The 13,308-nt window shown below is 37.8% G+C and overlaps 1 protein-coding gene across 1 annotated transcript in view; it reads right to left on the reverse strand.

Annotated features, from left to right (window-relative positions):
- Positions 1-13,041, reverse strand: part of UBE4B (ubiquitination factor E4B) — a 36,339-nt gene extending 23,298 nt beyond the window's left edge. Inside the window, exons 1-8 of the mRNA XM_009572125.1 lie at positions 13,008-13,041; positions 8,056-8,191; positions 7,418-7,505; positions 4,513-4,657; positions 3,422-3,650; positions 2,784-2,957; positions 2,547-2,699; positions 1,575-1,688 (exon numbers count right to left, since the gene is read on the reverse strand). Of these exons, the coding sequence (XP_009570420.1) occupies positions 1,575-1,688; positions 2,547-2,699; positions 2,784-2,957; positions 3,422-3,650; positions 4,513-4,657; positions 7,418-7,505; positions 8,056-8,191; positions 13,008-13,041 (1,073 nt within the window). The remainder of the gene's footprint in view (positions 1-1,574; positions 1,689-2,546; positions 2,700-2,783; positions 2,958-3,421; positions 3,651-4,512; positions 4,658-7,417; positions 7,506-8,055; positions 8,192-13,007) is intronic.
- Positions 13,042-13,308: the final 267 nt, after the last annotated feature.

The raw sequence follows: 13,308 nt of genomic DNA on the forward strand, positions 1-13,308 counted from the left end.
GTGGATCATCTCATACCAAGCCCTTTTGGGCATTCCCTGACATCACAAGGTGCTTCCTGAAGTCTTGACCTAGCTTAGTTTTAGAAGGCTCAAGCTATTAGATTTCCCCTGACTTTTGCTGTAACTAAAATACTTCAAAGGGGACTGAAAGTCTTGGAGGAACTCTTTTCCTCCCAGTTGTTCAACATGCGTGTAGTCCTTAAAACTCTCATCTTGTTTCCCTTACACATTTGCAAATTGTAACTGGCTCTATTAGGCTACGTGGCCAGCCGTAGGCCACCTCAGAATTACTATCCATCATAATCAGGGGTCGGAATGCTCATAGAAAATGACTACAGAAGTATCATTTTTCAGAAAATTCTTCCTAAAATACATGGTTTTTACATAAAACATTTACTCCTTTCTTCAATTTGGGTTGATACAAAAGAATGGGGCGTTTCTTTGGGAATTTTGGTGCATGGGATGAAGCTGATGAATGTTAAGTTTTAATGGGTAAAGAAAGAAATGAATCATTTTCACTAACAGACTAATAAAGAACACAAATCACTTGGATATGACAAACAGTTTTGTAGGAAGGCTGCTCATTTTTCACACCAAAACCTCACTCCTAATAGGAAAACATTTATGTATCAACCAAGACATTGCAGCATTACTTTGCAATGGAACGTAAAACTAGAGAAGATCCTACGCCACATTTACATTTCCAAAAGCTTTTTTTCCTTGGCATATCCAGTGTTCTGCAGTTTTTTTGCACAGTTACCTGGCTATCTTCCAAACAGAACTCACTAATATCAATTCTCATTTTGTTTTCACTTATCTTAATGTCACACAAATGAAAGGGCTTTGCTATATGATTCGTAAGTCTTTGTTTTACAGTAAAATATTCTGTTCTTCCCCCTCCGTTCTTGGCTGCTCCAACTACATCAGCCTCTACTACTTACGACGTCAAAGGACCAGTTTAAACTTTCAGGTGTATCTTCTTTACAGGCTAGAGGAGTGATCCTCAGCTGTCAAGCAGCAATGAATCTTCAAAGTCATACTGTTTGCATCAGCTGGCTATTTGCCACTATACCTTTTTCTACACGTTAACCTTTGTCCTCATTTTCCAGTTTTTGATAGGAAAATACGCACGTGATGTACCACTGGTTTTAAAATTACAACCATGGGTAAATAATATTCCTTCTACTCATATAGTCAATGAGGAGTTCCACTCAAACATCGTTTCAGAAACCATGCTCATTAAACCTAAAAGGCAGTATGATTAACATTTACTTTATCTTAGTCACCTCTTCAAAAAAGAGCTGACTAACTAGCATTCATTATACGTGTTTATATGCCACCTTAAAAACCCATCCAATGACTAGCTAGCATTCATTATACATGTTTATATGCCACCTTAAAAACCCATCCAAGTCATTTCCTTGGCTTCAGTCATTTCCCAAGTTACTTTGAAGAACACTTGACATCCTTGGCTTTAGTCATTTCCCAAGTTACTTTGAAGAACACTTGACACTACACAGACTGTTAGTTCCTAAGCAACCAAACATGCAGGTTACATTATCTTTCTTCAATACCTGGACCCAAACTGGACACAAGAAAAATCATCATCTTCATTTTCTTCATCACTACTGTCCTCAGATACATCAGAAACGGCAAGAAGGAGGAGGGAGAAAGGGTTGTCGTATATACTACCACAACAAAAATGAAAAAGGCCATCAGATTTTTTAAGCCAAAAGAAAAAGTAAATGGCAGCTTTTCTTTGTAAGTCTGCCAAAAATCATCTTCTCTAAACATGCAGACAACGGATAACTCCATGTTAGTAAAACCAAGACTACACTAACATGCTCTATCACACTACATATCAAGTTATTCACATATCAGAACACCACACGTTCACAAACCAGAAATTTAAAAAGAATTTTGGAGACCTAATAAAAATTATGGCTGAAGTGGGAATGTTTAGACATGACTGAATAATAAGTATTACATTTCTAAGCTACTGAACTTTATAGCAGTGGTCTCAAAACCTCCTGCAGGGACTGGGGATTCCAGGAGCAGCCAACAGAGAAAATGCAGTAGAACTTGGCCTGGCATACTGCAATAGGCTAATCTGTAATTTAAATCTATGCACTAGGGAATCAAATCTAACACAGTCCAGCAAGTAACAGCTGTCAACAAATCAACTAAAGCCCTACTGAGAAAACTGATTTCAAAGCAGGAGGTCTGTTTGGTTTACTATCCAGCAGTAGCAACTGAACAGAAAGCTAATAGTTTAACTGAAATGGATGTAAGAAAAGGAAGAAATTAACAACATTGCTATCTTTAAAGTAATTACATTACACCTCAAATGCCTGCAGAAGCAGGTTTAACATTTTGGCAAAGATGGCTTGTTAGCAAGTCAACCTATTAGTACAAACCAAAACACAGAAATCAACTCAGGGTAAGTAGGGTGAGCTCAGCACAAACATAAGTTCTTCCAAATTGCACGACTATGCCACACCCTGCACAGCACACATAAAACACACTCTTTTGTTCTTGTGCAATACCTAGAAGGAATCCTGTTCAGTAAAGAAGAACGCCTGCGCAAGGTACTGGGTGAAGCAGTAAACAAAGGTGGACCCATTGTTGTGGGTCTCTGTCTGGATGTGATCACTGGCATGGCTGGAGGGCTAGCAGCCATGGCTGGAGGACTTGGTGAACTAGATGGGATGGAAATACTCAAGGAACGCGGGATGGAAGAAGCTGAAAAGCCTCCAGAATGGGCAACAGTGTATGGCCGGTACCTCGGAGAGGAAGGCTGCATCCAAGAAGGGCTTGTTGCTGTGAGGTGAGAGCTGACAGTAATGGAAGGCACGGATGTAGTGGCAACTGAGCTGGCTGGTGGGGTAAGAGATGAACCAGTCATTGGTACATAGCTTGTGAAATTGGTAGTAGGAGCTGGACTAGTCCCATAGAGACTAAACCAGTTACAGGGGAAAAAGAAAAAAAAAAAAAAGCAACGATTTAGGATATGCAGAAAAAGGGTGAAAAAGATAAAGTGAGCAAGAAAAGCCCTTGCCCTTCTGATGACTCTTCAGCAATAATTCTGCAGCTCACACACATTATTCCTTCTTACTAATGTTGAATAAAACTATGTCACAATCTACACACTTTTAAGAGTCATAGCCTTCACTGATGCAAGTTAGGGATACTTCTCAGAAGGAACCAGCTACATGGCTTTAACCTATCAAATACACATCTAGCCACGGCAATGTAATCAGAAATGGTGAAATAGAAGGACGTTCTCATGAAAAAGAGTGAAGAACTTCTAAAATCTATTATATTTATTGTTCTTGGGACATTTCTATGCCCCTCTCTCTCTCTTTTAGTCTACCAATCAATATTCAAGTGAAATCAGTATTCAGTTATAATCAGAAGTCACCTGGATAATGAACTGGAACCAAAGGAGCCCACATTACAGAACATAGGGCTGCTTCCTGGGTTAGAGCCCATGTTTAAAATCAGGCTTCTGTCAGGAGACCGGGCAGCTGCAGCAATTGGTTGTGATGTAGCCGTCAGGCTAGCAAATGGGTTTTCATCCCTTGACTGGGTGGACATCATCAGCACTTCCATCAAAATCTGACCGATTAAGTCCTTAAAATCTGAAAACACTGTTAAGAATAAAAGAAGAGAGTTAGTATCCTCACCTACTGTCTTCATCTACACATTAATCAGAGATGTAAACATTATCAGAGATTTCAACTAAAAAGGACAGTAATTTACTTCTGCAAATTAAGTGCTGCTTTTGGCAAAAAAACAATAGAATGATACTTACATTTTTAACTACCGCTCTGTCTATATTAACTAGGTTCTGAAGTCACAGCTACACAAAAATGTAACTTTTATGGAAAGTACGAAAGATCATAGATCGCCTAATGTTGTTATTGTTGATTATTTAAGTTGTCTTGTCTGTCCCTCTCATATTTTCCTATCCTGCTGTTGAGTTGGACAAGTTCTGTCATAAAGAAAGGAAAAAACCGCACACACACACCCCCCCATCCCACATATGGCCACACATAAAATAACAATTTTGAATTTGGTCATATCTCATAGCTGACATATAAAATATAATTAGTTATATAAAATAATAAGGAATTCTTAGCTGATCAAATTAACTGCTAAATGTCTATTATGATGCAAGACAACCCATTAACTCAGTAAAAGGTTTCTGGAAAAAAAAAAAAAAATCCAGCAACGCTGCAATGTCAGCACAGTAGTTTGACAACAGGAAACATAACCAACAAGAGCACAGCAATTGACTAAAACAGGAGCTATGACCAATCAGTCCCATGTTCCTTTCTGGGGATCCCATTTCCTGCTACATGTGCTGATAGCAGATGTTGAAATCAAGCAAAGACCACAAGTAGGTGGCTCTGGCATTGTAGCAAAGAGAGAAAAAGCTAAAAATAAGAGTAGGGAACATGCCACTCAACTGGAACAATCCCTAATAATGATAACAGTTCAGATACCTACCTTCCTTTGGGTTCTGCTTAAACTGGGCAGAGAGTGAATTCAGGAAGATAACATCTCTGTCTCGGTCCTTCCAAGAGACTCTGAAGATCTTACAGACCAGCTGTAAAGCTTGCTCCTCAGATACTTCAGACCCAGACAGAGGTTCCTTGGTTAGGGGGGGTTAAAAAAAAAAACAAAAACAAACAAACAAAAAAAAAAACCACCAACTTATTTGCAATGTATTGGAAACAGAACAATTTTATCAGATGCAGGTCTTCTTTAAATGGCTTCAGACTGACTCTTAATGGCAGATTTTGTATACTTATAAAGGAATATAGATGTATTTGTCAAAATTTATTTGGAAAAAACCCTGAAGAAACACACAAGAGATGCAGAAAAGATGTAGCAGAAATACACAAATCTAGTAGGAAGCAAATTCCCAAAACATATTCGAAAACAGTATAATGAGAAGGGAAATTTAACTAAGATACGTATGATTTCTCCTTTAAGGAATTAATCGGGGATTCAAATTTTCATTATACACAGGTATTTTAAGAGTTTCTTGTAAAAATGAAAGCACAGGAAGGAGCGAACTTCCCCAAGACTTTCCTGCTTTCAAATTTTTGCCCAAGATAAAGACATCTTTCACTTGAGTGAAGTCAGGTTGAGACAAAAGACTCAAGAATTTGCCTCATTCCCCTTTTTTCCAAAAAAGGAACATCATGTAAACTGTGCTCAAAATGAAAAACTAGTTTCTCTAAAAAGAACGCTACCGTATATAGTGGCTAGCAAAGCTTAAATGGGAAGGTTCTTGCAATCCTAAGGCAGCTCTGAGTGTGCACCTAAAAAAATGGCGGAATACAAAGAAATAAAACTCAAGTAATTACCCCTGCAACATGAGGACAGGTAGCATTGCAAAACATTTCCAAAACATACATGACAAAATGGCAACATAACTCTGTCCCCCCCAGCTTCTACCAAGACTGAAAAAGCAACATAATACACAAAACAGACAATTCAGCTGCATAGAATTTCAAAGATGGAAAGTTTTAGCTTTGAGGCTATTTTCCTGCAAGAGTTCTCCTGTGAGACTTGTAGATATTTCCCAGACCAAAAAAAAAAATTTCTGATATTTGACTAATACAAATGCACATTGTACTGCTATGTATCATACTTCTTGAGATAGTAATACTCTTTTCTTTTAGAAAAAATAAGTCAATGGGGAAGAACAAAATGCAGATTGAAAAAACCAAGGTTGCCACTAAAAAGCTCCCTTTTTTCCTTTAAATTTGAGGCCACATAATGGCCACCAGGTAAGCCTAGATTTATCAGCAATTTCCAGCAACTACCAGCACTGTATCCTTTTCAAAAGCTTTTCCTCAAACCATTTAATAAACCATAAATTTTGGCACATTCATACATTTTTGTTGACTTAATCACTCTACTAGTATTTTACTGTTTTCAAGTACTTCTACTTCGCCTGCCTACTTCTGCAGAGAAGGATACATTCTTGACATCATTTCGTGTGCAGATAACCAGGCAAGAACATTTTTGCTCATAAAAAAGGACTATGCAGTCTCCTATCCACTTAACTTTTTGGTGTCTCCAAATGAGTAAGAGGAATTGAACCAAGTTTGCAAAGCTTTATTTTACTTTCCACTGCTCCCCTCCTCTTCAAGATTGTGCTTGATTCCAAGCTATTTATTTCACAGTAGCACAATGCAAGCTGCCTGACCGCCTGATTTGCAGCTAGGAATTGACTGGAAAAGATTCTGCGGCAGGGTTATTGCTACATGGCTTTAAGCCAGGCTTTTACCAACTGACCTTATTACTGACAGTGCAGGAATAAACAAAGACATCTAATGAGCACTGCAAGAATTGTTGTAGAAACTTCTCTACACTACACTGATGTTCCATTCCTTTATGGCTTTATTTCACATGGGCCTTAAAATCAAATGACAAAGAGGACAATTTTAGGAGTGAATTAGAGCTTTGTACTTGGATGCTTCCTTTTTTTACTTTAAAGGGTTCTACCACCTGTCCAAACCCGGATAGCTAAATATTCTTATTTATTTTCTTATAATATCATTAAAAAGAAAATCTTATTACATAGCATTACTTCAGCACAACATTTGAAGCAGTACTTGTAGACCTCTAACTGCTACACAAATAAGCTGCAACAATCTTCAGAAGTGTCTTAGAAATATTTCTTTGGGCCTACTGCATATTAAAAAAGTAGATCTGGGCATTAATAGGTCACTTCGTTGTAGGATATATAACAAACATTTTCTTCAGAGTTTTCAAATATCATTCATAAACCAATCTGAGACAATCAAAATGCAGCTTTGCTACTGGAAGTTTTGACTTTTTTTCCTTCCAATAAACTTTTTATGAGGAAACGCAGTGAAGAAATGATTCATAGATGACATCTGAGGGCTAGTTCCATCCTCTGGAAAGCACGTATTCAAAATATGAAGATAACTGAACTCACTGCAAGCTAAAACTCTGCATCACTCCTCCATCCTAAATCTTCTGTTCTTGTTTCTATTCCATTATTTGGAACACTTACCACATACAGTTCTAGTAAAGAAGTTTCTCCAAAAAACAATGTTGTCCCTTTTGAGAAAGAAGAGAATGCAAAGCAAGCCCCAGGAATATTACAGATTGCAAAGCTGCAGCCATGTAAGGCTAATGTCAGTGAGGGAAAACACAACAACATAAGCGAAGTCTGAGGTGAAGTCTTCATAAAATAAAGTTAACTTTTTATGTAACAGAAGCATGCATTACACTGAAAACCAAAACCACAGCACTGTTAACTCCAAATTGCATAATCTGAACAGGTTCTCCCATGAAATCCTGAAGCTCGATGTTCCAATAACATACATATGTAGTCTGGAAGAGAACAGCCAACATAAAACAGACTAACCTTATCCGTCAGACTCCTTTTCTCTCGGCGATCATTCTCATCTACCTCCATGTTTTCAATTCCTGAATCCACATCTACCTGGGACATACTGTAAGTGGAAATAAGAGAAGAAGCTCATTAACTCGTAGAAAGCCACAGACAGTCCTCTGTAAGATGCTGACTGGAGTCAGTCACCTTAAGTAGAAGCAGCAGAAAAAAACCAATGCAATAGGAATAGCCATATGCACAAACAGCAATTAAAATCCCTAGTTGATAAATGCTTCTCATATTACATTTATTTTGAATTCAAGAAATACAATACTACATTTCTTCAGCAGGCAATACAAACTACACAGCTATCACTTTCCATAACCTTTACTTTTTTAAATAGAGTAGCTGAATTATCCCCATCAGACATGCTCATCACTTAATATCTAAGCTAATGCTTTGTCTTTTATCACTTTATGTCAGGAATTCCCATGAAAACCAGACTAGAAAAAGCATTACAGTGGTCTAAACAGTGTGTCATTTTTAAGTATTTAACCCTATTGCATTAACATGGCTGGGAGTGAGAAATGGCAGAATATTTTCCTGTGTAAGTGTTTTTTATGATTAGCATTGTGCAATATTTGCCGGCTTATACAAGCTGCATTTTTTACCTTTTCTCACAGGAGACACTATCAATATCCATGCTCTGAGACCGAGAGAGAGACTGAGATTGTGTTTCAAGGCTGTTAGATGGAGAACTGCTGAGTGAACTCACTCCTTCGCTGCTCTGGCTTCGGTGGGCTACTCCTAGAGAAAAGGCACCACCAAGATTACTACTACAGAGATGAGAAGGCACTACACAATTATTTGGATGGAAAAAGAGAGGAAATACTGTTTTTCAATCCAGCTCTTAAGCATTCTTAGTAATGCATCAGGAAATAAATGTTAACAATATTCACACTTGACTACAGATAATCACATTTTCTACCTCCCCTTGCAGCAGCAATATAGGAACGCTTACCTGCATTACAATACAGAGAACAAAACTAAATTTGCATCCATGAAGTGCTCAAAGATTCACTCCCATTAAAAAAAAAAAGCACTAGCAAACTGATCTCTTAAAAGAGTGCTCTGTATACTAGCTTAAGACTTTGTCAAAGCCCCTCTAAAGTCAGTCCTATCAGAATAGGACTTCATGCTGGGTCATTACAATGGAGTTAACTTGGGTGAGTATACAGGACAAAACTAATCTGAGTTCTGATAGTCTTCCCACAAAACCTCCCACAATTTACAGGGAAGTTATCAGTATTTTCATTCTCCATAAGAATAAAATAAGCATCCAAGAAGTACTAACAACATGTACCAAGTGCAACACCAGCAAATGGAAAGCAATATAATGGCTTTGGAGCACGGCTGATGAGCATCAGGATATGAACCGACAGATTCACTTTGCAGTGAAGAGACTTCTTCAGAGAAGTGTTAAATACCAGCATGGTAGGACAAAAGTTATATGCATAATTCCAAATAACCCAGAAAAAGCCTTGCTTTCAGTAACAATGGAAGTTGAACGAGTTCTACAAACATCTAAATGGAGAGGGCTCTTAAGTGTAGTCTATTCCTAAAATTTGTGCCTCGTGACGCTGTTCGGTCATTATTTATAATAAAGTAGCATTAATTGCAAGCTGCAACTGTGGTTTTATCAGTGTCAGGTATTTGCATGTCGGTAAATGGACTCCTTGAAGGAGTAGGAAAAAGGTATTATTCGTCTGGCTGTTTAAAAAGAAAGCAGCAGTGAATTTCAATCCTTTGGGTTCTTTCACCTGCAGTTTACAAGACATTCCCCAAACAGTATTGGGTTTCAGGTGAGAAGTGTAAAACCAGATTGACAACCTATTTTTAAATTCCAGCACTGGCTGTGTTTCAGTGTTACTACTGAAAAGTGTAAGCTTGTCCCCGTTCATGGCAGCAACACATTCTGAAGTTAACAGGGACAGCAAAACAGAACAAATCAGGATCATGCTCTTTGACACAAGCTGTTTGTTTTTGAACACCCTTCCCAAAGCTTTTCTAGGTCTTGAAACAATTCATTTTACCAGAACAAAACTGCAGAAGGCAGAAAAATCCCATTTAGAAGACAGTTTGCTGAAGAACAACTAGATATTCAGCATGGGAAGTAGAAAAAGTTGCTTCACTCTACTGCTTTGAAACTCCTGTCTTACTTCCCTGGGTATAATAACAGTTTATATTTCACTCCTTGTATTAGGCTGGATATTAGTCAGTATCCAGAAAACACTCAGATCTTCAAATAAAAAGTGGAAAAGATGTGAGGTAAAATTAATTTGCATTGGTATTCAGGAAAGAATTTAACAAGTAGATTGTCCAAACACCTACGTTCTACAACTGAAGACATGTAAAAGCACTCTAAGGTATATACAACATAGAATGCATATGTAACTTGCACCTATCACAAAATACTTGCTAAATGTAAATTTTACTCAGTTTTGTTCAAAGCTTCTATGCTTTGGTTAGTAATTTTAAGGCTGTACCTGGGTATTATCATTCATTCATAAACAACATTCAAAGAACATTCTTGAGCCCATTAGGTTTTCAGTGTGAAAAGAAGAATAGAGATAGGAACCAAGATCCTCCAAGAAAAGTTAGATTTCACTTAACCACCTATTTGCCAATATTAAATTTCTGCAAAAGATTTCACCCAGGAAGCAGGAAAAAGTCAAGAAAAGCTCCATTTCGGTTCTAAATAGCTATTTCCTCCAGTCCTGGAATTTTAGTGATGCATATTATAGCTTTGACACTAAAAGTCCTTGCACGAGGCACAGGCCCAAAGCCTAGTACAGTTTCTCCACAAAACCACGGATATAGAAGTATCAGCTATAGTGTCTGAACTACGCAAAGTTGCTCGGGTCAATCAGGTTAAATAAAAGCAACTTTCAAAAGCAGAACTTCAGTGATGTAGTTACCCTAGAGATAACACCCAGCAGAAATATGTTGTCCGTGGCAGGGGAAGGCTGACTTCACAGGGCATTCCAGCATGTCGCTGATTTAAGATATTCCAGTTACAGCCTTGTTTTCCTTCAGTACAGCTTCGATTACAAAGGGGCAGTCTTGCCTGAGTCCTTCCTCTCTCCTTCTCTCTCCTCCCAAAGAAAAAGCTAGCTAAGTCAGTGGATAAAGAGACCAGAGCAAACATGGCTTACCAGGGTGAAGTGCATCGTTCTACATGCCCTTGGGGTCTTACTCCCACTGCCAGGAAAATGTACTTTAACAGTTACACTACAGCACTCATTAACAGGCCTCTTCAAACAAACTGTTCTACCTACCACCTTTTCACAACAAATCTTCCAGAATTTACTTGCATCTTTGCTGGATCAGGTATACAATATTTTGCCGGATCAGGTATACAATACTACAATAAAATACCTGACACCCAAAGCTCCAGTTTTCCTTTTTAAAAAAAAAAAAAAAAGGAAACAGAAGCATACAGAGATGTGCAAAAATTATGAAGACCACACACCCAGTATGTGTGGCTGTCATTTATACACTGGTTTTAGACTCACCAAAATATTCTCAAAATACATACAAAATAATGATCATATTTTCCATGAAATTGATGCATAGGTCTGATCTCACCATGACATGCAACTTCTTATAAAAATGGATGCTTACAAGGACATTATTCCGCTGGAACTGCTCTTTGCATGTCCAAATGAATTAAAATCCTCTGCAGTCATTTTAGTCTACTGCTCAAAGGAACTCCCGCAAACCACACAGCTTTAGCTGAGTCTTCATTTATGCTAAATAAATGCAGCAGATAATCAGTTGTGAACATTTTTTTCCTGATCTATTCCCCAATTTAACCATATCTCTTACCCTGGTGTGAAAAAGATGCATTATTAAATTGCTGCACTGTAGGAAACAAACACTATACTGACCTGGTAATTTCTGTTTCTGGTCATCAAACAATCTAGTCTGTATAGTTAGGTACTGTCCAGTGCAGACAGATCAATTCTTAAAACAGAAGTCTCTAAGGTCTTAGCTGTCTGACCACTTCAAATCATGATAAACCTGTCTGCCAATACACGAACATTTCTACCTTCAGGTACTTGTTTCCACACCTCCCGGTCTGTTGGCATTATCGTTTATACAGTTGTGCAGTAAGATGGATCAGGACTTCATCTATCTGAAAACTATCCATTTATTTTTCCTGGGTTAGTTTTCACCTGGATTAAGTCCACAATCCACCTCACCACACAGCTGCTACGGACAGCAGAGGGAGAGGCAGTCAGAAATACTCCTTTCAGCAAGAGTCAGGCCTTAGATGGATTAAAATAGTCATGTAACCACAGGCTGGTGAGCACAGTAAGTCTGCACTGTTCTTAACAAAAAAAAGTGTCACCTTTGCTGTATATAATCATGAGGACAATACACAGTGTTAAATTCCATCTGCAATGAGCTTTTCTCAGGAAATGCTTTTGATAGCTTTTCTCTGTCCTGCTTTGCATACAAGGCAACAAAATAAGCAGAAAGGAGTCACTTCTAGGTATTTCAGAACAGCACTGTAACTAAATTACAAGATTTAAGCTTGTAAATTACTGTACTTGCCAAAGGGAAAAACATAAAATTTCAGAAAGGAAATAGGTAAACAGATAAAGAATTCTGCACGCTTATTAAGGAGCATTGGAAAAAAAAATATTATTTCTATCAAATTATTAGAAATCATATTGAAAACCTGTTTAAAACAATCTTGACATTTGTTTTGAGATTGGTTTTGTGAACCTCTTAGCTTAGTAACATAACATGCATAACATCTTAAGTTTTCAGATAAAGATCACAATACTGGAAAACACGCAAATTTGTTTTGATTTCCAAGATAGCCAACTTGAAATCAAAAATTTTTTTTTTTTAAGGTCAAAAGTGATATAATATATATGAATATTGTCTTCACCTCTCTATAGAGCAACACTCCCAACTTTCCATGCTTTCTACATTTGTCTGATTTTAATAGATCAGGTATTATTTGTATGTTCTGAAATAAATACCATTTGTAAATATCCTACTTGTATTCACTCCAGTAAATAGTGAAATTGGCAAAGTAACATAAAGGAGAAAGCAAATACTTTATTCTTACGTTGATAATGCACAGTCACAGCCTACTATTTTTAATTGTGCCAAATGCTAGTAATTAAAGATCAAAAATGAACTTGGGACTGATTGCTAAAACGAACCTAGAAACCAATCAATAAAAACTGTGTTGCAAGACTGAAAAGGGTTTTTTCCTGTCTCCTTGACAGATTGGCTTTCTTTCCTGTAATATTCTGTAATATTGAACTGTACTACGAACTTCTGCAAGCTTTGGTAACCCTTATTTTAAATGCCATTAGTTTACTTATACCTGGAAAACAATCGTATCTAATCATTTATTATTTGGAAAAGGAAAACAAAAAGTACCTTCATTCACCATTTTAGAATGTTTCTTTCTGAAAATTATTTTTAGTAACAGCAGAAATAACACCAGGAATAGTGTTCACGTTCTAAAGATAAGGAGTTGTGTAATAACTTTCAGTAGACATACAATAACATTTCTGTCACTAACATGCCAGCCTACCTGATGCACCAATTGGAGAGGTAGCTGGGGTCATGCTATGGACATTTAGGCCTAGACTATGGGATGGCCCCGGGGCTGGTGCCACTACGGGTGGTCCAGGTGGGGTCTCTCTCTGCGGTGATGTAAGTGGTGTAGTAGGCTGGGACGATGGTCCACCTGCCAACCGAGCCAGGCGCCTTCGACGAATCTGCACAAAGGAAAGAAAATAACAGCAAATAAACAAGTTCGTTTGCACCTACGTATGCACACTCCCCCCATGGTTGCCCTTTGGCCCTCCTACAGAGCAAGGGTATTCAATCCC

Source organism: Fulmarus glacialis, unplaced genomic scaffold (genome assembly GCF_000690835.1).
Source record: "Fulmarus glacialis isolate BGI_N327 unplaced genomic scaffold, ASM69083v1 scaffold20632, whole genome shotgun sequence".
NCBI lineage: Eukaryota > Metazoa > Chordata > Aves > Procellariiformes > Procellariidae > Fulmarus > Fulmarus glacialis.